This window comes from Pteropus vampyrus, unplaced genomic scaffold (assembly GCF_000151845.1).
Source record: "Pteropus vampyrus isolate Shadow unplaced genomic scaffold, Pvam_2.0 Scaffold27, whole genome shotgun sequence".
Taxonomy (NCBI): Eukaryota; Metazoa; Chordata; class Mammalia; order Chiroptera; family Pteropodidae; genus Pteropus; species Pteropus vampyrus.
Genome location: NW_011888808.1, coordinates 10271074 through 10292610, shown reverse-complemented (window position 1 = coordinate 10292610; position 21537 = coordinate 10271074). Strand labels below are relative to the sequence as shown.

At 43.7% G+C, this 21537-nt stretch overlaps 1 protein-coding gene across 5 annotated transcripts in view; it reads right to left on the bottom strand.

Annotated features, from left to right (window-relative positions):
• Positions 1-21030, bottom strand: part of NPR3 (natriuretic peptide receptor 3) — a 68434-nt gene extending 47404 nt beyond the window's left edge. The window contains exons 1-3 of one of the 5 annotated variants that reach the window (XM_011356460.2): positions 20247-21030; positions 9520-9642; positions 446-612 (exon numbers count right to left, since the gene is read on the bottom strand). In XM_011356460.2, coding sequence (XP_011354762.1) covers positions 446-612; positions 9520-9642; positions 20247-20703 — 747 coding nt within the window. In that variant the 5' untranslated portion in view covers positions 20704-21030. Of the gene's footprint in view, positions 1-445; positions 613-9519; positions 9643-18518; positions 19824-20236 lie in introns of those variants that run through there. The other 4 variants (XM_011356461.2, XM_011356459.2, XM_011356458.2 and 1 more) reach the window with 4 other exon arrangements.
• Between the last annotated feature and the right edge of the window lie 507 nt (positions 21031-21537).

The window sequence follows — 21537 nt, the reverse complement described above, 5'->3', positions numbered from 1 at the left end:
GACGTGCCATAAAGCTAAGACAAACTGCCAGAAGAAAGAGCCCTCTAAAACCCAAAATATCTTCTGCCACCAAGCTTTGGAAAAATTAGGTATGCAAAACTTTGGCATTCGTTCATCCATCTTCTCCCCCAACACGCTCCTAGCTGAATAAGTGATGGAAGTCTACAGACATCTGCTCAGCATTACCACAAGTACCCGCATAAAGCAATTTTCCTTCCTGCCGCAGTTGGAAAAGCGTAAGTGATGGGTGGGGGGTGACGGGGGCAGGGAGGGAAGGAAACTGGCCAGAAAAAGAAAAAAAAAAAAAAACACAGAAAGCTCAGTGACATTCAGACATGAACCTAGGAATTTCTGAATGGTTCAGAATGGGACACTTTGTCACCTCTGATTTAATTAGAAGACTTTCCAGAATGCCGAAGGTCTAGGCTCGTAATCAAGCACTTACGTAATCCTCCTCGTTGAGCCCCTGTTTCTCAACAGAACTTTTCACCTCCATGGAAAACTTCTCAAACTCGGGTTTCACTGTCCTCAGTAGAGTGATTGTTTGGAGGGATGAGTACGCCTGCTTAGCTTCAAAGTCATGTTTGTCTCCTCTCTTCCACGAGCCATCTCCTACGGGAGAAATAAAAATATTTACAATTCCGAGCCAGTCACCATAAAGGGGCCATTCTCCGTTTTCAACTGTGATGTGTCTCTACACATTACTCTTGGCAGCCAGGGCAAGAGGCATTGTCACAGTTCTGCACTTAGGTATGATGTGATGATGTTACCATCTTCAAAGAGAAGAAAGCCCTTTAGACATGTGGTCCTTTGAAATGTGAGGGAAAAAAAAAAGGCACTGTGGGGTTAATTGTGTTATAATAAGCATGTAACTATAATTTTCAGCCCCCAAGAACTGCAGCACTGCAGGAGTAAGAAGTAAGTTTTATTCCTTCTCATTCACACTTAGTTTTTAATACCTACGATCAACTGTAGAGCTCAACCAAGTTGTTGCTGGGGTACAGGAAAACCTGACGTTATGCACATGTGGAGTGCCAGGAATGGCCATGTGTGACAACAGATATGCACAAGCATGATAAAGTTGGCACTGTTATAACAAAAAAAAAAAATGTTTGAGATTATTTGTATTCCTTGAAAGATTTCTTCAGAGTGAAAAGTAGCTTGGGTGAATGTGAGGATCTGTATCCCTCTAGCACTGGCAACGTCATAAAAATTATTTATTAGACAATGTTCGTTGGTGCATCAATAGAAATAAAATGAAAATTGCTAATGTTTATTAATTAAAGCTATATTTATTGAGCACTTTATATGTAGAACCTCACTTAATCCTCCCAAGACCCCAAGAGGTGGGTACAATTATTCTCTCTATTTTACAGATGAGGAGGCTGAGGCATCGAGAAGCTGGGCACTCCGCCGCTTCACCAAAGCAAAGGCAAAGCACATGGATAAGAATCATTACTCTTCTCTTTATTCCATTCTTGAGAAAACAAATGGCCTGCAGGGCCCCCGAAAGAAAATGTGGGCCTCTGACTTTTGACAATAAGCTGTTTTTCCTGTGAGTTATCATTGTGATCCCTGGAGATCTCCGGAAATGCAACAAGGGACTCAACTCCAACACTAAAGTCACTGGTTTGCAACGAGCACCCAGTCCCTGGCTGGTGCGGGGCGCCCAGCAGCTGAGCCGTGAAGATGGTTCTGGAGCATGCAGCCATGGCACTCGCCCTACTCTTAAAGAAAAAAATCAGTAAGGAGCTGGTGGCCCTGGAATTTCTCCTACAGCTTAAGTCAGACAAACATGGATTAACCAAACTATGTTCAAAGATCTGTGATAGCCACCACAGTGGACATCAAAAGTGTCGGGAACAGTCCCCACCACCTTCAAGAGAGAGATTTAAAGACGAACATGTAAACAGCTAAGGTGATTACAGGGTACCAGTTAGCTTCTATGGATGAGAGAAGCTTGGGGTACAAAGAAACAATGCAGAGTGTAAAGGAAGAGGGGACCAGCTCCAATGAGGGAAGGTTTCATGTGTGGACCAGGCTGATGCGTGAGTAGGATTTTAATAGGAGGAGAGGAGGATGGAACGGTACGCTAGGCAGAGCCTACAGCATGGGCAAAGGTGCAAATGTGTATGACATCCAGTAGGCAGCTGGGAACCTCGGTCTGGAGCATGAGAAAAGCCAGAGACAAAGAATTTGTTTGTGGAGGCTTCTGTATAATCATAATCCTAATAATGGCAACTGTTCATTAATTGTTTACTGTGTGCCAGGGAGCTGTTAAAAGATAAATAAGACAAAGAATTCATTAAGGGCTAGATCTGTTCTCAGAGAGCACAAGATTAAATTTCAAACCACCAAACAAAACTTGACAAAGTCCTCCTCCTCCCATATGAAACCTCCCAAACACCAATGAAGCCACAGCGTGAGCGGCAGCTATGCCTGTGCTCGGAGAGCAAGAGAGCTTCGCATCACTACCATCGGCCAGGGTAGACCCATCTGGGTGAGCAGGACCCAGACGGTGTGGCCTTTGTGAAGGGGCCGAGTCCATTTGCCAGGAAGACTCTATAGTCTAAGAATGTCCAGAACATCTTCATCCCAAGGAGGATCCCATTTCTTATAGGGATGCAATCAATATTTATCGATTTATTTTTAACTGCCTTGAGCTCTCAAGACTTAGTAGGGTTGATATTTCTTAGGCAAAGCGGGCCAGTGTTTCTCAGCTCTGAGAAAGAGTTCTCACCAGGGGCATAGGACAGGAAATACTTAATCCTGTCGGGTGCTATGCTGTATAATTAGAGCACACACACAGAACTGGAAACAGTAACTGTCTCTGTCACTGACATGGGAAAATTGTGTTTTCCTTTTTGTTTTTGTTTTTGTTTTTGTTTGAAAGAAGTAAAATCCAGACAATAAATTTGTCTAAAAGATAATAACTTTTAAGTTTTGTTTTCTAGAAAAAAGAATAGAAGCAATCGTGCTGAATAAAGTTCAGCTGAAATAAATAGTTTTCTGGTCATCAACATAACGGATACTATGATTTCCTGCTTTCGTGGGTGTTTTCCTTGTACTGTGTCAGCAACGTCTCCCATATGGGGCTGCTGAGCACTAGGAAAGCAAAGGTCGGCTTGGCATGACACCCCATCGGTGGGGACAAATTTAATTCAGTAGACATCTGGGTGCCTCTAAAGATTTACGAGTGGAACAGAAGAACAACATGACCGAAATCATGCCTTGGGAAATAGCAGTGGATCAGACTGGGGAGACGCTGAAGGTTCACAGCCACAGTAATCCAGGCAAGAGGTTACAAGAGGTTAAATGTGGGAAGCCACACCCCCCAAGATTAAACATGGTCCTCTGGGTGTTTAAACTCCTGAGCAAGTTTTCTTTTCTTTTCTTCCCTTTTCTTCTCTTTTCTTTCTTTGTGTGTCCGTGTGTGTGTGCGTGTGTGTGTGTGTGTGTGCGCGTGTGTGTGTGTCTGAATCTAGGAAATTTTCAATAGTAAATGTTTACTGCTTTTATAATCATAAAAAGAGACAGAGCCCTTAGGCTGAAAGCAGAGGAATCTCAAGACTCCCGAAGACTTAGGGAGTGAGGGACAACAGAGAGGGAGGCACATCACCAATGATGCAAAGAGGAAAGGAAAATGGGTTGTCATTAGAGGAAAGAGCAGAGCCGGATGGAGGAGGAGGGGTTAGGTTGATTTCACTTAGGGCCACGGTCAAGCCAAGGTGACTGACTACGGAATACCCAAATGGCAACAGGGGGCTGGGCTTAGAAATAATGGTCTAAAGCCAGAAAGAGAAGTGAAGGCTCGAGAGAGTGCTGGATGTCATTTCCATATGGCTTATAATTAGGGACTGATTGCACTGGATAAGAGAGTGCAGAGGAGAAGAGAGAAGGATTGAGCACAGACGCTTTGGGGACACTGTTTTCAGTGGGCAGAAGGAGAAGAGGAGACAGAGGAGTTAACAGGAAACCGGAAGACAACATCTAGAATGCTCTAGAGCTGTGCTGTCTAATTACAGTAGTCACTAGCCACATGTGTGATTATTTAGATTTAATTAAAATTACGTAAAACTAAAAATTCAGTTTCCCGGTTATACTTGCCCCATTGCAACACAGAACAGAATGCAACCAGCACCGCAGGAAGTTCCACCGGACAGCACGGCTTTGGAGGCATGGTCTGACGTAAAGCTAATGGCTTTGGTGATGAGGAGGTCACCAGTGACCTTAAGGATAGCACTTTCAGAGGAGTGGTGGCTACTAATGTCGTATTCTTACAATGGCCCTGAACAAGGGGCTTAAGAGGAGAAATAAGTCTGCTAGGGACAACTAGGGCAGAGAAGGCAATTCTTAACAGTTGTCTTAGTAATAAGAGAAAGCAAAGTCACTTTGCTTCGCTTTGTTTTGTTTTAAACATCATAGACTCCCAAGCTTGCATTTAGAGTGAGAAGGGTATAGAATATTTGTGAAAGAGGAAATACCCTGCTCAGCACCAAGCCCTGTGCTCAGCAATCCTGTGGCCGGGAGCTGGTGCTGGCAAGGAGTGGTACCCACATTGGGATGACTGTGTCATCCTGGAGCTCTCAGTACTTACCAAGGACCCAGCACATAGTAGGCCTTCAATACGTGTGGGCTGAATGACTACCTGAGACATCACAGAATATACCCAAAAAATCAATGCCTGAAGCTCACCTAGTCTGCTTGCATAGCACTAAGTATGACTCTTAACCTCTGGTAGCCACGTAAGTAAAAGAAAAGCATCAGCCTTCTTGCCTCATCCAACCTTCTCAAAATGTCTAGGTGCTTGCCATGAGCTAGGCTAGTCCAGTTACTCCCACCAGGAATAACAGCACCACTTACTGGGCAATACCATTGCAAAAGGCTTTGCCTGTAGCATTTCATTCTTTAATCCTACGAAAACTCTACGAGGTAGATTTAAGTATAATCCCCATCTCACAGATGAGGAAACTGAGGCTCAAGGAGATTATTATGCCCGGAGTCACTTAGCTAACAAACAACAGAAGCAGGATGCAAATGCGAGCCAGCCTCCAAGCGCTGGTGCCACGCCGGCTCCAAATACATTTCGTCAGAGTTTGAGATGGATGCTCCAGGATTTAAAACTGCAAATGTGGTGGGATGACAAAAATGTTAAAAGCAAAAGTTAACAGTGGAAGAAAAGTCAGAAGAGAAAGTATCTAAACAGTGGTTTAACAACCGTTACCGTTGAATGATTATGACAGAATTGTGTCAGAATGATTATGCAAATTTTCCAAACTGACTTTTATGTACATATATCACTTTTATGACAAACTATAATAAATCCAATCCTTCCCCAGTAGTTCTGCTGTTTTTTCCAGTTTTTCCTGTTTTTTAGCAAGTCAAGTCATTTATGTGCATCACCTATCTCTGCTATACTTCCATCCTCACCTTAATTAGTGTCCTCTGAGTTCTCAGGAAGGCAGAAAACTCTGCAATAATCTTAGTAGTCCCAGAGAGGATCGCCCGAATAACTTTCTACCTAACTTACATCCAAAGAAGATAATACCAATAAATGAGAATGCCAATAAGTGCCATTAAAAACTCTAGGGCAATACATATCATCTCCTCGCTAGAGTTTGCAAAACCTATCCTTTTGATCTTATTTTCCATCAATCGAATTCCGTCATAATATATTCCTGTAACAATATTATTTGGGCAGAACTGAGAATATATTTCAGTGCTCACAAAGACCAAACAATCAATAAATATGGACACTTATTTTTTTTAAATCCAATATCAAGTAAAAATTAAAATAGAGCCTTTTTCTAGAATGGGTAGAATTTGGTGTGAGGAAGCACAGAATGAGGAGGTTGTTGAAGAACTTTTCATGAACATGTTCTGATTCATAAGAGTTTGTTTACCGCTTCTTCTCTGAGCAGAAAAGGTACATCAGGATCTGTGGGAGACATGGACAGTGTACCCCCAACATCCATTCTCCTCTCTTCTTGAGTAACAGATTCCTAAGTTGATTTGGAGTAGCAGTGAGTCAAACACACATTTTCTGGTTTCCCTACAACTAGGAGTAAGCAGAAGTTAGTGAGTGGGGCTTCCAGACAGGGTCGGGTCAGCGAAGAGGGTCTTTTTGACTCTCATCTTCCCCCTTTGTCTTGCCGAGAATTAAGACTCAATGCCAGGAGCCCTAGCCACTACCTTGTGATCTTGAAGATGGATGCCATTCACTAAGACTGAGGGAGCAGAAAAGCAGAAGCTTGGATCCTTGATGACACTTGGAGCCACCATCCCTGCCTAGGACCTGCCTGGTACTTCTTACAGGTGAGAGAATAAACCTCTACATTCATTTTAATCACTAGTGTTGGGAGTCTTGGTTATTTGCATGCAGATGTCATTTCTAACACACCCAAGCCCTTAGGATATAATAGATAAAATCTGGTTAATCTGGTAACAATGTATGGACTAAATCAATCTATAAAAATACACACAGCAAAAATGTACAAATTTAACTTATTTTTAAAGTACTATGTGTAATGGTCAAAGTAAAACTAATAATAAATATAACTAATATTTGTTAACTACTCAAAAAGTTTGCTATGTATCTCAGATACATCATCTCATTTATTACTCAGCCCGATGCCATGAGGTAAGTACCATTATTATCATTAGAGGAAACTAAGGCTTGCAAGGGATGGGAGGATTATGTCAGTTTGCCAAGAGCCAGTGCATGGCTCAGTCTCTCAAGCAGACTAACACCTGAGTTTACAAACTGAGCAAACAGGCTGTAGAAGGGAAAAGAAAAGGGGATCTAATCAGACACACCAAGGCTACTTTGTAGGTTGTATAAAAACACATTGTATAACTACGTAATTAAATTTTCAAGAAGCAGAAAAACTAAACTCAGAAAAATAAGTTTTAAAAAGTTGTCCCAAAATCACCAATGTCATATATAGTGACATATGTATATGTATATATATGTACATATGACTTCTTATGCCCTGATAGTATGCAATGAAGACATGTCACTTTTGTAGTATTCTTGCCAAAAATGTATAAACTCAATCTTATCATGTAAAAACACCAGATAAATCCAAATTGAGAGATATTCTACAAAATAACAGGTTCATTGTGTCAGGTCATAAAAGACAAGGAAAGATTGGGGAACTATCACAGATTGGAGGAGATTAAGAAGACACGACAGCTAAATAGACTCAATCCTGGAATCAAAAGAAAAAATAACATCCACATTGAAAGGAAACGTGGCAAATTTCAAATAAGGCCTGTACTTTAGTTAGTACTATTGTACTGATTTTGATCATTGTACTATTGTCATTTAAATTGTTAACATAGAGGAATCTAGGTAAAAGGTATATGTAAACTCTATATTATTTTTGCAAATTTTCTGTACGTCTAAAATTACCTCTAAAAAGAAGTTAGGTCCAGATACAGAGTTGGATTGTTTCCATCTTTCAAGAAATATTCTTATAAGCTGTTCTAAAGCATAAAAACAATTGAAAGTGCCCCAATTAATTTTATAAGGCTAATATAAATCTGATGTTAAAATTCCAACTAAAGACAAGAAAACTACTGTCCAGTCTCACTCATGAATGTGGATTCATAAATCTTAAAAAATATATTAAAACTTAAAATCAGAAATGCATCTTTAAAAAAATCATCGTGAAAAATATACTTAATTCCAAGAAATTTATTAAAAATAATATTAAGAAATTTATTAAAATTATAGGTCAAATGTATTTGATAAAATTCATCACTAATTTTTGACTTAAAACCACACTAATAAATTAGGAATAAAAGGATACTTTAACATCTACTTCAAGATAAAAAGTCAGAAATTAAAGTATCACCAGCATTATAGAATATTATTCTGGAGGCTCTTGCAATAAGAAAAAGAAGTAATAGTTCAACTATCAAAATGGAGAAACAACTGTAGTTATTATTTGAAAATGATATAAAAACTATTGGTACAGAGGAATTAATATGTGGAATTCTTAAAAAATAAACAAAACTCATTGCTTTTCTATATACTAACTATAGTTTCAAAATGCAATAGGAAAAGATCGTGATTACAATAACAACCAGAAAACATAAAATATAGAATAATGAAATGAAGAAATTCTTCCCTGTCTATTTCTATGTTTCTCAAATTGTCTACAATACTCATGTATTTTAATAACCAGGGAAAAGTAATATAAGCTTTATTTGTGGGTGAAAGGAATTTCAGTGCCTAATATTTGTATTGCACTTGCCTACTTATAATGTGCATTCACACGCATTGCCTCCAAATTCTACGGTTGCAGTTGCCAACTTGCAAAATTCAGAATAAATGTTTTTCATTTTTAACCGGTCTCTACCACTATCTCAATGAACTCAATATTGCAGCCAAGAAGCGAAGCCGCCACTCTGCTCGTGAAAAGAGAGGAGAAAGATGATCATGGCAGCAAGAAGAAAACACTGAGTGTTTACCCTACGAGCCTCGAAACTCCAATTGTATCCACTACAAGGAAGCATCAACTTTTCCTTACGCCCATGAGAAGTGTGTTTTACTATCTGTTTATAAGTAAGCCAGGATATCAGAGCAGGAAACTGAGGTGGATGTTGTAAGGTTTAGATCCTGTTTAACTATATCTCAACAGCAAGAGCTGGGAAATGGAGCTCAGTGTAAACATGCCTTTGTGACATGCACACTTGCAAGTTCCCTAAAATGACAATATGCAGTATCTGAGAAAACGTACCATAGCCGATCGTGTCTACTTCAGAGAGAGTCCTAACCACATTTGGGGAAAATATTTTGTCCTTAAACACACTCCATCATAGGAACCTTGGGGACTTCCCCAGATCCATTTGAAGAAATTAAAAGCTTTCAATCATACACGTTGATGGTGGCTTCTGAACTTCTATATGGAAGAAGCTTAAGGGTCAGTAACCTGAAATGAAGCGAGGCTGGGAGCAGTGACTTTCAAAATATTTTACCTCAGTTTACAGTAATGGTTATTTTATTTATTTCAAATTGAGACCATTACAAACATATGTAACATGCATAAATATATATACACAAACATACAATAATATTACTAGAAGTTTTATGAAATAATACATATGCTACATGTGACACATTTTGACGTGTTCTATTTTATTACATTGATATGTTCTAGTCTATTCCATTCTAGGAAAAATCCTGCCCAAATCGCACTAAAATTACTCTCTAACAGTCCATCCTGCAGTTAGAAAAGCCCTAGGGAGGGGTCTTTGGGGCCTGGATTTATAATCATTTGGAGGCAGGTCCCTTGGCATCACAGGTAGGTGGTGTCATTTTGCTCTAATTGAGTTCTCAGAGAAGAAAAGCTTGAGAACTTAGGAGAAGTCATGGGAGTGTTAAGAATCACAAACTTCTGAAATCCTATTTATGGAAATCAAATCCGTTGACGTAACTCACACTACTGGCCCTTTCTCACAACCCATTTCTGACACCCTAGCCGCGCGAGGGGAAACGGGACGCAGAGTTACCGTAGGAAGAACTGTTGAAGAGCTCGATGTTGAAGAAGGCGTAGTCTCCACTGGTCATCCCGTGCCTGTGCGCTGCCAGCATGATGCCCCGGATGGTGTCGCTGCTCGCACACATGATCACCACTGGGGAGGGAGGAATAAACAACACACGTGAACCGCCCCTCCTCAGAGCACAGGGAGGGCACTGAAGCCAGTGGGGTCGTCTGACAAAGAACAGGGCACTTACATAGTCCTAAAGTATCTCATCACAAATCACGTGTGAATTACAAAGGGAAAGCATAGTAACCGTACAGTGGAGAAACCTAGCGGACGCTGCCATAACCAAGGGATGGAAACCAATGTCACTAACCACGGGAACAGACTCCAGAGCCTCCTGATGTAACACACCCACGACCTGAAAGGTCAAAATGAGCAACCTGAATCTAATCAGGAGGAAGCAGCCACCAGCCCAGCTTGGGAGACAGTCTGTAGGAGAGTCAGCCTATGCTCTTTTAAATTCCATGAAAAACAAAGACAGACTGAAGAAATGTTCTAGACTAACAGACACTTAGAGGAACAGAAGACTAAATGCAATGGGTGATCCTGGGTGGGATCTTGGACCTTAAAAAATAGTAAAAGCTTTGTTATAAGGGCATTGTTGAGACAACTGGAGAATTTGAATAAAGTCTGTAAATTAAATAATAGTATTGCATTTTGCATTAAAGTTCTTGCTTTTCATTATTCTATGGTGGATGTATAAGTGAACGGCCGTAAGAATGGTTCTTAAGAAACACACACATAAGTATTTAGAGGTAAAGGAACATGATGGCTGTACTTACCCTCCAATCATTCATAAAAAGAGAATAATATTTGTGTGTGACACGTCTGCGTGTATGTCTGGAGGTAGGAAGAGATGAGAAGGAGAGGAAGAAGGGAGAGATTTGGAATGATAAAGCATATGTGGCAGAATGTCAACAACTGATAAAAATCTAAGCAAAGTCTATAACAGGGGTTTTTTTATACTTTCTTACATCTTTTCCAAAGGTGTGAAATTATTTCAAAATAAAGTTTAAAAAATACTACAAATGAATCACCATATTTACCCAATATAAGACAGTGGGGAGTGCCAACTACTTTTTACACTTAATAACCTGATAAATAAATTTTCCCGAAAAAGCAAACTGAATAGTTTTAGGGAGAACCTTCATTTGGCAAATCAGAGGATGCAGTGAGTGGTACAGGCTTTCTGCTCTCTGAATTTTGAAAGTTTTCTCAAGCCGTCTCAACATACCTAGGAAGCAAGATTCCAGGTCCCTCCCCAAGTTCTCTGTTTATACCTCTGCTGTTGGATTGGAGAGGTTTAAACAGCTCCAGAATATTGTTGCCAGCCTCATAATAGCTACAGGTTAGAGCGAAGTGGGGACCTGGCCATTACCCAGTTAATTTGATCATTGTTGCTGACCCTTGGTCCCCATGACAGGACCACTGTGTTTTGCTGCATGCACAGAGGAGAGACCTGAGAGGCCTGGATGCTCTAACGGCATTATCACCGTGCATGCCAGCACTCAGAGATGTGTGTGCTCTTTGTAAAAGCATGGGTGCTGAAAGACGTAAAACAAACTTCGGGCTGTGCCAGAGCTGCCTTGGCAACCTGCACGGAGGGTCAGGCGCCTGTTGATGTTTCGTTTACTGCAACATTCATTCAGAGTGTTAGGTCATGAGTCTGACATTTCATACTGCAAACGGGTTCCATGTACAGGCTAAAAGCTGCGGAGAACGAGTTTCTTAGACAATACAAAACTCCTAAAGAGCTATAACTCTTTAGGAGTAGCTGTTGTTTGTGCCTGGAAATATATATTTGGGATATGTAGTCAAATTCCAAGATGCCTCAGTAAGGAAGCTTTCTAAGAAACTCATTACTCATTATGACTTAGACCCTTGTTTTAGCTCCGATTCAATTTTAGAACCTTAAATGAAAAAAGAGCCAAGGTATTCCACAAATCAGCCAAGAAGGGGCTAAGTCTGGACAAGTTTGAAGAGTGTGGATTCCAAGAGTGGGCATTTCCAGGAGGGTCCAGTAGGCTCGGACAGACTATCTGCCGGGTGGCCCTGATCATTTTTTGATCAATTGATTATAGTCCAGAATCATAGTCCCCAGATGCAGCATCTGATTCTGTCAGCACATAAAGAGTGGAGTTATTGCTTGAGGACAGAGTCACAATAACCTAATTCAGATATTTTTAGTAATCCGAAATGCAGATTATTTAAATTCAATGAGGACCAAAATGGTCATGGACATGTCAACATGTACCTAGACATGCTAACTGAATCAGAATCAGAGATGTCAGCCGGAGGATTCAGGCATCCAAGGGCATCTGGGCCTGATAACTCTAAGTGTCCATGTAGGAGATGTATACCTGGCCCCAGACTGAAAAGGCTGAGTCTTCAGGCCAGAGTACAAGCTTCCCTAAGTCCCAGCTGGGCTCTGCCCAACACTGGCCTCTCTGTCACTTCTTCTTCTATTTTTATAGTCCTGGCCCATCTCCTTTTCTCTATCCCCATTGCCATCAAGACCAATCCCTTCTGACGGACACATTCTTTCTTTAAATGTCAGTACCTACTTGGACTGAGCAAGAGCGACCCAAGTGGCACTGTGTCTAACTGAGCAGACTTTGATTATTTTAGACCTCATCCATTGTGTGTTGACCATGTGCTTTAACTCTCAAAACGATCCCCTAACTTCCAAGTTCATGGACAGGGTATTGTTTCTCTTGCATAAAACAAACCCATAATACACATCATAGTCCAGTTTAAGTTGGAGCAAGTACTTAAAGATGATGGCAAAACAGTCATTGTACCAAATCCCTTTAATTTGCAGGATATTCTCTAATCTCTTAGGATTGTTTCATTCAAGCCTAATTCAACAGCAAGTATTTTTAGCAACTTGCCTTTATACAGTCCATCAGAAGATTAAAATAGTTTTCATTAAAATAACTTTCTCTTCCTACTCATGTTTCATCAGTTTACATAACTTATTAAATTACATACTTAAAATAATAAGCACAACTGGCATAAACAGATTTGGGGACAGCTCTTGGAAAGTACATGGACAAGTGTGAGCAGTGTACAGGCATACTCAGGAGAAGTGTGTTAGATGCCAACACTCACCAATAATCAATAAGGTTAATAGAGAAAAAGAGATTATCAGCTAATCTTGAAAACTGCTTATGTGGAGATCAATTAAGATAGTTTCTGTTGTATTTAAGTATACTTGAATATATAAATATTAATTTTTTGGTCAAATAAAATTCTGAAAGGGGAGTGAGTGTGATTCTAAGTTTTGGGATAGACTTTTCATCATTCTGCTTAATTTTCTCCAACTTGCCAAAGACCTTACAATCTCCTATGTCATCCTCCACTACCTGATTTCCACAGTGTCTTCTGTAAGACGCTTCTCACTACTGCAGCACATTCTTGCAATCACTCTAAGAATGCAGAGAGAAGGGCAAAGGGGTGGCTACGGAAGTCGATTTAGAGAACCAAAAACATTTCAGGCAGCATACCTGAGTGGGGGGGTATGCATACCTTTCCCCAGTCTCGAGTTTCCATTTGGAGAAAACTTATAAGATGACAGTCCTCACCTCTCAATGTGCCTTCATTTATGCCTCCTTTCTCCACTCCCCGGAGGAAAAGGAGTGAATTGTCTGATTGGTGAGTCTGAAAGAAAAAACTGGGCACACGCTCTGCCCTTTCTTCCTTTCTTTGTCTGCTTGCAGAGAGCATACGTTATGGGTGAGTTTTGTCATATGGTACGGGGCCTGTCTCGGAGGAGACGGTGCCGCTGAACAGCACTATCTGTGATTAGATGGATGACTCTGCCTAATTCTGAGGGAAAGTAATAACAAGCAGCCCTTTTGGCAGCAGATCTAAATCCATGTTCCCCAATAGGTTTTACCAATAATAATAATAATATTTTCATATTCTCCATCTGACTCCTGCATCCATCTTCCATTTAACTAAACTTAAAAAGGAAAAAGGATGGTTACAGCACGGAAGCAGAGCAGGAGGTGCCATGTGCTGCAAACTGAAAATATGACAGAAGTAAAAAACCAAAACTCCACGGTCACTTTGGGAATAGTCAAATATCTAGGCAAGAGGAATTTTTTTTTAAGACAAGTGGTAAATAGGAAAAAAGAAATAAGAAAAGTAGAGTATCAATCCAGGAGATCTAACATTCGAATGAAACAAATTCTAGAAATAAAAAAAAATAATAAAATAAATAAAAAATAAAACAGAGAAAATGAGAGGGATAGAATTATCAAAGAAATAACTTAAGAAATTTTCCCAGAAGTAAAAGACATGAGTTTCTGGTTTGAAGTGGCCTACCTTTCTATACATTCAAATGCATAAGGCAAAATACTGGCATGAAAGTACATCATAATGGAATATTAAAACATTAGGGAGCCCAAAATATACTCTAAAAATTTCTGAAAAAAAAACAAAAATACAACAAATAATTGGTAAAGAAGCTGAATCGATGCAAGCTTCTTTATACATTAGAATTTAAAAGACAAAACTTCAAATTTTGAGGGAAAATGATTTCCAACCTAGAATTCTATAATCTCTTCATGTTAATAATGGTAACATGAAGAGATTTTCAGTCATGAAAGGTCTCAAACTTTAGCTCTCATCCATCCTTTCTCAGAAAGCTCCTAGAGGATGTGTTCCACCAACACAAGAGTATAATACCAAGAAAGAACACACAGGGATCTAGCCAGAGGGAGAGGTGATGGGAGTTGCTGGAGAACATTGAAGAAAAAATCTAGAGTGACAGCCTGTTTAGAAAATAACTAAACTAGAGCAACTCAGGAGACTTAAAATAGAGACTCAGTAGACGATTTAGTTATAAGTCTATAGGAAACTAAGCAAACAAACAAAAATAGACCTTTTTTAACCCCAAGGAAAACAAATAAGGCAAGAAAGGAAATGCACTGTAGTAGCCTATATGGCCCAGCTACAAATAGCATTTAGAAAGTAATAATAATGTAGATACTCAAAACTACTGAGCTAACCAAAAATTTTAATTCAATCATATTGGAAAGGTAGCTGGAAGGAAGGCTTGCTTGAGTGTGTGGTTAACAGGTAGTAGAAGAGAACTAAATCATCATCTTCCACTGGCATGGCAAGAGGTAAAACCTAAAACTGAAAAAAATCAAAAGTAACATGTTATTTAGTGGTATGAAGTCAAATACAGAAACAGCTACAAAAGTTGAAAATAGTTGCCTTTGGGAAGTGAGAAATAGAGAGTAGGAGACAGGAAACTCTTGTTCCTAATAAGACTTGTGTAATTTTCTGACTTTTTAAACTATAGTTGTATAACTAACTTTCATAAAAATAAAATCTATTTTTTAAACAAGGGATTTCTCTCTGGCCGTTTCTCTATTACATAGCAATAGGTTTCATTTGCAAAATAAAGATTGCACCTTTACTTTTGTTGTTCACAAAGTTCCATCCCCTTCAGAGGCTTTCTGAATGTCCACAGAGCAACCCATCACCCTTCTCCTTCCTTCTCCTTCTCCTGCTGTGTGTTACTTGTTTTACACTTAACATGGGTTCTTTGCTTTAAAATTCTCCTGATCAACCGCTTGGTCATTTCCCCCAGCCTAATTCCAAAAATAAGTGACTCTGGTACTGATTATATACTGTTATCTCTACAGTTGCCATGAAGGCCCAGATTAATGACATATTAACAACTAATAGGATAAAACTACAGTTCTTCATACAAAAATGTTTGTGTGCACAATACTGCTAGTTCTGTATCTTATAAAATACATAGACAAAACAACTCCTGACTTTTAGTGCTTGAAAATGTCGAACTTGTTTTTTTAAAAATAAACATCATTGAGTATATGGAATATTGAAGGCAGTAGTTGACTGGATAATTTAATCAGTTTTAAATAAAGATCTTTTTAAAAATAATATATGCTCAGGTATGTGTATTTCAGAGATGTATTTTGGCTAAAACATGAGAGGTAAATTTTTGAATTACTGACTTCAAAGGTAATTCTCTAAAATGAAAGAACAATTCATATCCCTTAGCTGTTCTTTTTACAGTATAGCACATAGCCAAATGAAATTTTAGTCATATTATTATTTGGGATGGCAGCATTGCTAGTTTTTACCCTTTAGGAGATTCAAACACTTGTGATCTGATTTTAAAGATTAACCTAAGTCCAAAGAGGTGCTAAAAAAATTATCTCCAAAAGCGGGTGGGGGGAAACTGTCTAGTTCTACGATGTTTAATATGGAATGTTCAAAGACAAAAAAAAACACAGTTACATTTTTACACTTGAGTGACCACAAATCGGAATTAGAGAACATCATTTTGAAGAGGCCTGATTCTCATTCAACCTCACTGTTTCACAGAGAAAGAAATTCAGCCTCGGAGAAGGTAAGTGACTTGCCCAGGTCATGCAGCTGCTGAGGAGACACCAAATCCAGAGCATCCACTTCTCACCCTAGGGTTCTAGTAAAGGTGATTGATTATCATCATATATATAAAATAATAACAACTATAATAAAACCTCACTTTTGCTGAGCACTTAGTATGTTTCAACACATTGCATGCGTTAGCTCATTTAATCTTCCCAACATGCCCCAAGTGGGGTGCCCCCACTGACCCCACTTTACTTGAGGAGCCTGAGGTACGGGGTTTGGTAGCACCCCAAAAATCACCCGCCACCACCAATGAAAGGCTGAGCCAGGACAGGCGGTTGTGGCAGTAAACTCCACTGAACCCCTATGTAACCCTTTAACTGCTTGTGGTGAAGCAATGGTTATTAGCAAAAGGTAGAAGTTCCCAGAAAGAACTTTGTCGTCAAGCAACTTTCTGAGAATTTCGGGGAGGTGGGGTGGGGAAGGGGATACTTAGGAAGGAAACTTTTATATTTCTGAACATCTGCCAAGTCACTGTTGGAAATATATTTTAGCAGGAATGGTAACCTTATCAACTGTAAAATATACAGGTCAGCTGAGCAAACGTTGACCACTAAATTCAAACTTGGAAGAAGAAAAAAAAAAAAAACAGAGACTGGGAACATCTACGAGGCTTTTGGAATTAAAAATAATCCGCGGCAGCAGACTGTAGCCCAAGCTCTCTGAAGCCCCCAGGCCCTCCAGGGCATTGCTGCCCTCTCTGCCACCTGGCTTCAGTCACCCTTGTGAGTCTAAGGGGCCCCGTGGCCGCGATCTGCCCTCATCTGGGCTGAGAGATACCCTCCGCCATGAATCCCAGACCGCAAGCACGGGGGTCACCAGCGGCATTAAGACCTTCAGTGCAATGGCATCACAGACGTGTTGGCAGACCTTGGATCTCATGGGTAGGGGGGCACACCCCCAGTCCTAGCCCGCCCTGGAAATTCTCCAACTCCTAGCTCCCAGAGAACTGAAGACTCAGGAACTGGGGACCAGAGCAGCCCGAGGTCTGCAGGGGTCTGCAGCAACCTGGGGATTGGGAGTGGGGAGAGAAGTAGAAATGGGTTTCACCACCAGGCATGGCGAGTCCTCAGCCGTTGGTACAAGTACTCTTTTTCCTAATCAGCAAAGCCTCGGCTGTTTAGCGGGCAGGGATTCTGCACAGCCTGGAGTTTGAACGCTCAGAATTTGGTCATGCAACATCCCCACTTGTCAACACCTCGCGCCTCCTTGTTCTAAAGATTACGTTCACTACGAGTCCGAAGTGGCCAAACTGGGAAGGAGAGTGGCCTCAGCGTCATCCTCCATGGCTCCTCTGCCCCTCTCACCTGTTGCTGAGACCCCACCCCCGCCTCCGGCCGCGCTGCCTCGCACCACCAGTGCTCAGGCGTCCGGCGGTGCCAAGTCGTGGACTAGCCCAGCACCTGGCTCCGCCCCTCTCTCCTTGGGTCTCTCCGCGTGCGGTTGTGGGGAGCTTTCCTGGGATTGAACCACTGACAATCCAGGCGCGTGTGCGCCTACGGGTAGCAGAGGCGGGATTCCCCCAGCGTTGTGCGCCCCAAAACTGACACTGGGAAGGAGGGAACGGCGTTATGCTGGGATCTCAGCACGCCTTCCTGCAGTCTCCTCTGCAGTAAAATGGGCCACACTGAGGGCTTGCGCAATTCTGTATCCGCGACCACCCGCTTCTCCTCCCCCTCTTTGTAACCATAGCCACCATCCTCAGCCTTTAGCTTTTCGTCCAGTTTGGTGCTTATATAAAACCCCCACAGACCTGCGGAGAAAACCTGGGGGCATCTGGAAAGGAGGTTCAGCGCCCGCTTCTCCAGCGCGCGCTCCTGCAAAGCCGAGCTGCGGCGCTTTAGAGCTTGGGAAAGTGAGTGTCGCCTGAGTCCAGACACAGTGAGGCATTTTTTGGTAGAAACCACAGAAACTCGTTTAAAGGGGGCTGGAGGGGCCAAGGAAGGAATGAGAAGCGAAAAATGAGACTTGAAAAGAAAGCTGGGGTCTGTGGAAGGAAGAGCTGGGGAAACCCCGAGGCCTGAGCTAGCCATGTGGTGGCGCGGGGGCTATAGATCATCCTCTTACGCTTCCGCCCTAGGAGGGGGCGCACGTCAAAAAGGGACTGGGTAACTAGTTCTTTCCTCCTCCGCACGCTTTCAGACCCTGGTGGAGCAGAGCGCTGGGAGTGCGCCCCTAATCGCCAGCACCGCGCTGGCGAAGGGAGAGCGAGGAAGAAAAACCCAGACGGTTTGACAGCACCTGTCGGACCTGAGCACGCCGGAGCTGCAGGCTCTGACGCCCCTCCCCCAGGCTCCACCACCTCCCCCGGACCCTCTACGTACACCCCGCGACCGCGATGGGGCATGATTAAAGGTCGTTGCAGCCAGACGGCGCACACCCTGGAGAATGCTCGAACGCGCTCTCTCCCCGAGTGCTTAGAGCCGCAGGGGGTAGTGGGGTCCGCCGTGGAGCGGATGCGTGAGCAAGGAGAGCCGCAGAGAGTGGGTGGGTTACAGCGGGGACCCGGGTGCGCTCCTGCTCACCTCGCTCGCTGGCCTGGATGTAGCGTACGATTTCGTCCAGGTCCAAGTCTTTGGTCTCATAGAAACTGTAGGGGGACGTGTAAAAACCCTCCTCCTGGAAGACCTCGTGGACCCCTTCGATGGTGAAGTAGCAGTTCCGCTCCAGCTTGTCGTCGCTGTAAAGCAGCACCGCGCGGCTCCACTGGTGGTGGCGGAACAGGGCGAGCATCATCTCGCCCATCTTGGCATACGCGGGAGACACGCGCGTGAGGTGCGTGTACTCCGTGTCTTTGTGCTGGAAGCCAGTGGCCAGAGCGCCGGCCGACAGCATGGGCAAGTTCCAGTGCGACGCAAGCCGGGCCACCGGCGCCGCCGCGTACTCGCACACCGGCCCCAGGATGAGGTCCGGCTTGGTGCCCCGCGCCGCTGCCACGCGGTCCACCAGGCTGAAGAGTGCGCGGTTGCCGCAATCTGAGTCTTCATAGGCCACCTGAAAGCGAGTGCCGGGCAGCAGGAGACGCGGCCCGGTCCCGTTGCCCTCCACGCTGCGGAGCGCGTATTCGATGGCCGGCCGCACCCGAGCCAGGGAGAACAGGTACGAGTCGTCCTGGGGCAACAGCACCAGCACCTCGATCTTCTGCGGCGGCAGCGTCTCTCTCTCCCGGCGCCCGCCACCCAGGCCCTCGACCCCGCCGCCACCGCCACCCGTGCTGCCGGCCAGCAACGCCCAGCCGAGCAAGACGCACGCGGAGAAAGTGAGCACCAGCCGGGACCGCATCGTGCCGCAGGAAAGCGCCTGCCCTGACTGCCGACTCGCCCTCTGCCCCCTGCCCAGCCTTCCTCTTTCCTCCCCACTCTTCTCTCCGAGGTCCCTGCGCCCCCTTGGGCGCTCTAAGAAAATAGAATACCCCCTTCGCTAACGCCAAAAGATAAAGAGGAAGAGTCCTTCTTTGCAATGTCACTCTTTAAAAAAAAAAAAAAGAAAGAAAGAAAGAAAAAAAGTTCACCGGGTGTAAACCTGTACGCCTGTAATATATTTATATATATATATATACTTATTATAAATATATATATTCGCCCTCCCTTTATATATACTATTTTGCTTAGAGGTGGCTTCTATTTGGGCGTTGCTAAGGTTGCTTTTGAAGGCGTATTTGCAAAAGAAAAAAAAGTTAGACTTGTCCAAGTGCTTGTAATTGACGGTGCATCTCCCTCGCGTTTGATCTCATTGATTCGCGCCGGTTCCTGGATCCATAACCGGCGTTTAAATAGCGTGGCAGCGGCGGAGCGTGTTACCACACAAGGCGCGCCGAGGCTGGCCTTGTATTTCCAGCGGGTGGGGGAGGTGGGGGTGGGGAGAGTGGTGGGGGCTGGGCTGGGGGAGCCTCTCATTAACATTCTTACATCAGGGCTCCTCCCCGCACCCCTTCCCTTCTCACCACTCCGGTATCCCTAAGCCCCACTCCTCGCCATCCCTCAACCTTTTCCTTAAAGCCGCAGTTGCCCACAGCTGCACCCGCCGGAGCACCCACTGCACCGCACCGCCTCTGGGGGCCCCGCCTCTCGTGGCCCCGCACGCGGCAGCGCTCTCTCCAGCCTCAGCTTTAAAAAAGGGAGTTGCTTTTGAAAGTAAATAAATGCGCTCAGGCACACACATCGCGCAAAAATAAACAACAGGGTTAGAGGACGGGATGGTTCTAGAAATTGGTAGTTTCGATGCAAAAATCCATAGGTCTCACTCACTCTCACCTCTTTCTCCGTCCGGCCACTTTCCCGCAGGACGCGCCAAATCCTGGCGGGCACCCGACCTATCCTGTCCTCTGGAGCAAGATGAGGAAACAGGGACCCTGGACCCAGTGCAAGCGGCTCGATAGCGGATCCTGCTAGCCCGGGCTTTAGTCGCACCCCTCCTTCCGCAGCCCAGCGCCAGCACCCTCCCTCTGGGCTGCGCGAGTTCGCCCCGGAGTCGCGGCGTCGCCGGGTTCCCCGTGTCCCCACACACAGACCCTCTGCCAGCGCGCTGCAAGCAGGAAAGCGAAACTTGTTGCTCCGAAAGACAAGCGAACGGTTCGGCTTCTGGAGGTGGCAAAAGCTTGGGAAGCATCTCCAAGGTGTCCTCGGGGCTTTGTTTGCTAAATAAGGTGACTAAATAAAGAGACTTTCTCCCCAAATTGTTACCCCGAGAGTCCCCTGGGGGCAGGCTCATGCTCCGCTCCGACCCGAGCGCTTGGAAATCCAACCGCTGCTCTTCTCGGGCGCGCGAGACACTGCTCTGGGTTCTGCAATGCCGAAAAAGGTCCTGCCTTGGAGACCCAGTCCTGCCTCTGGTCACAGCCACAACAGCAGTGTAGACCAGGATGGAAACGGCCGCGGAGAAGTCGGTGGCCGGAGGAGGCTCGCGGGCGTCCGCGGCGCCGCCGGGCAGGTCCGAATGGGACTTGACCCTCTGAATGCGGTGACACACCGAGGTCGTTTGCAATGTGAACGTGCTACATTGGACAGGAGAATTCTGACATTTAAGTCCCGCAAATTAAAATAAATTGAAAATGTTTTAAAATTGTCTTTCATTTAATTGGGCGTCATGTCCACAAACTTCTATTAGGCTTAGACTAACGCCCTCTTTCGGCAGAAACTTGCAGCGGACGGGTATGCCGGGGGCCGCGGTCCCAGGCGCTGCGTGTTTGGTTTTTGTTTTGTTTTGTTTGTTTCGTTTTGTTTTGTTTTAACGCCAGAACCCGAAAGGGCAATCTCTCTTGTTCGTGACCTCGAAAAGGCAAATTGGGGTTTCTGGAGATGTGGCAACTTCAGGCATCAGCGCTCGCCGAGGTTAATACCACCTTCCTTATCACTCCAGGCACCGACTGCTTAATTATGGGTAACGTTTCGTCCTGTGGGTCATTTTGGTTTCAGCTCCTTGGTGTAGGAGCTTCTAACTCCTGCGAGAACTTTTCATTTACTTAATTAGAGCTGCTAACCCGTAGCAAAAGAGGCATCTGTACAAAATTTAATTCTGCAAACAGGGTAATCCGCACGCACTGGA